Source organism: Trypanosoma equiperdum (genome assembly GCF_001457755.1).
Source record: "Trypanosoma equiperdum strain OVI genome assembly, contig: ctg_884, whole genome shotgun sequence".
NCBI classification, from domain to species: Eukaryota; Euglenozoa; class Kinetoplastea; order Trypanosomatida; family Trypanosomatidae; genus Trypanosoma; species Trypanosoma equiperdum.
In genome coordinates this window covers 1-1,131 of record NW_027124847.1, presented here as the reverse complement: position 1 = coordinate 1,131, position 1,131 = coordinate 1, and the positions used below count along the sequence as shown (strand labels likewise).

The 1,131-nt window shown below is 48.0% G+C and overlaps 1 protein-coding gene across 1 annotated transcript in view; it reads left to right on the top strand.

Moving 5' to 3' along the window:
• TEOVI_000426100 (Endonuclease-reverse transcriptase/Reverse transcriptase (RNA-dependent DNA polymerase), putative) overlaps positions 1–88 on the top strand; it is a gene marked incomplete at both ends in the record, with an annotated part of 1,140 nt that extends 1,052 nt beyond the window's left edge. The window contains one exon of the mRNA XM_067227054.1: positions 3–88. Coding sequence (XP_067083155.1) covers positions 3–88 — 86 coding nt within the window. The remainder of the gene's footprint in view (positions 1–2) is intronic.
• Positions 89–1,131: the final 1,043 nt, after the last annotated feature.

Genomic DNA, 1,131 nt, shown 5'->3' with positions numbered 1-1,131 from the left:
TATCCGGGACGCGACAGTGAAAGCTGTCCCCCCGCGGCACTCTGCTGCAAAAGCCCTTTTAGACGAAGGAGCTAACAGAGTTATATGAAAAGATACGATGCGTCCAACATTGTACAGAGAGGACAGCTCTCATCTCCCAGCGAAAAAACTGCTAATGGAAGTCGCCACCAAACGGTGGCATGAAACTTGCAACAAATTAGCGGTAGACGATAGTAACAGCTGGCACATGTTGAAGAATGTTTTCGCACCAAAACCCCTAGTCACACCAGCACTGGGGTTAGACAACAGAATCCTGACGCAGAAGCAGCACGCACAGCGTTTCATCAATATGTACGCTGAAAAGTCGAAACAGAACCCGAATGCTGCGCAAGTTCCGTCGATTTCCCTCCAAGAACAGATGCCATAGAGCCGTATCTCTATGGGAAAATTGAACACAGCCCTAAGGCAGATGCCAAATGGTTCTGCCCCGGAGAAGGATGCAGTGCATGGAGAGGCTCTCAAGCACCTCAACAAATATGGAAGGCGTTTACTGCTACGATTATTCAATCGCGGTTTATGCACTGGTGAGACTCTACAGCCGTGGAAAAAAGGTGTCATCATTCCATTATTAAAAGTGGGAAAGCCATCCAATGACCAAGCATCTTTCAGGCCTGTCACCTTAACAAGTACGGTTTCAAATGTCATGGAAAAGATTGTCTGCGCAAGGATCCGGGACACTGTCGAATCGAAATTGATAGTGCAGCAACCAGGATTCCGCTCGGGTCACTCTACACTAGACCAGCTCTTAAACCTAAGAGCAGCCCTATGTAGACCTCACCACGATGACAGGACAGGGACTATATTTGTTGATTACGCGAAGGCATTCGACACAGTAGACCACGACAAAATTGCGAGGGAAATGCACAGAATGAAGGTATCACCCCACATTGTGAAGTGGTGCGTATCATTTCTGAGTAACCGAACTGGCAGAGTGAGATTCAAGGAGAAGCTTTCCAGAAGCAGAACATTTGAGCGAGGAGTGCCACAAGGAACTGTCCTTGGCCCAATCATGTTCATTATTGTCATGAACTCGTTGAGCCAACGCCTTGCAGAAGTGCCGTTACTGCAGCACGGATTCTTTGCAGACGACCT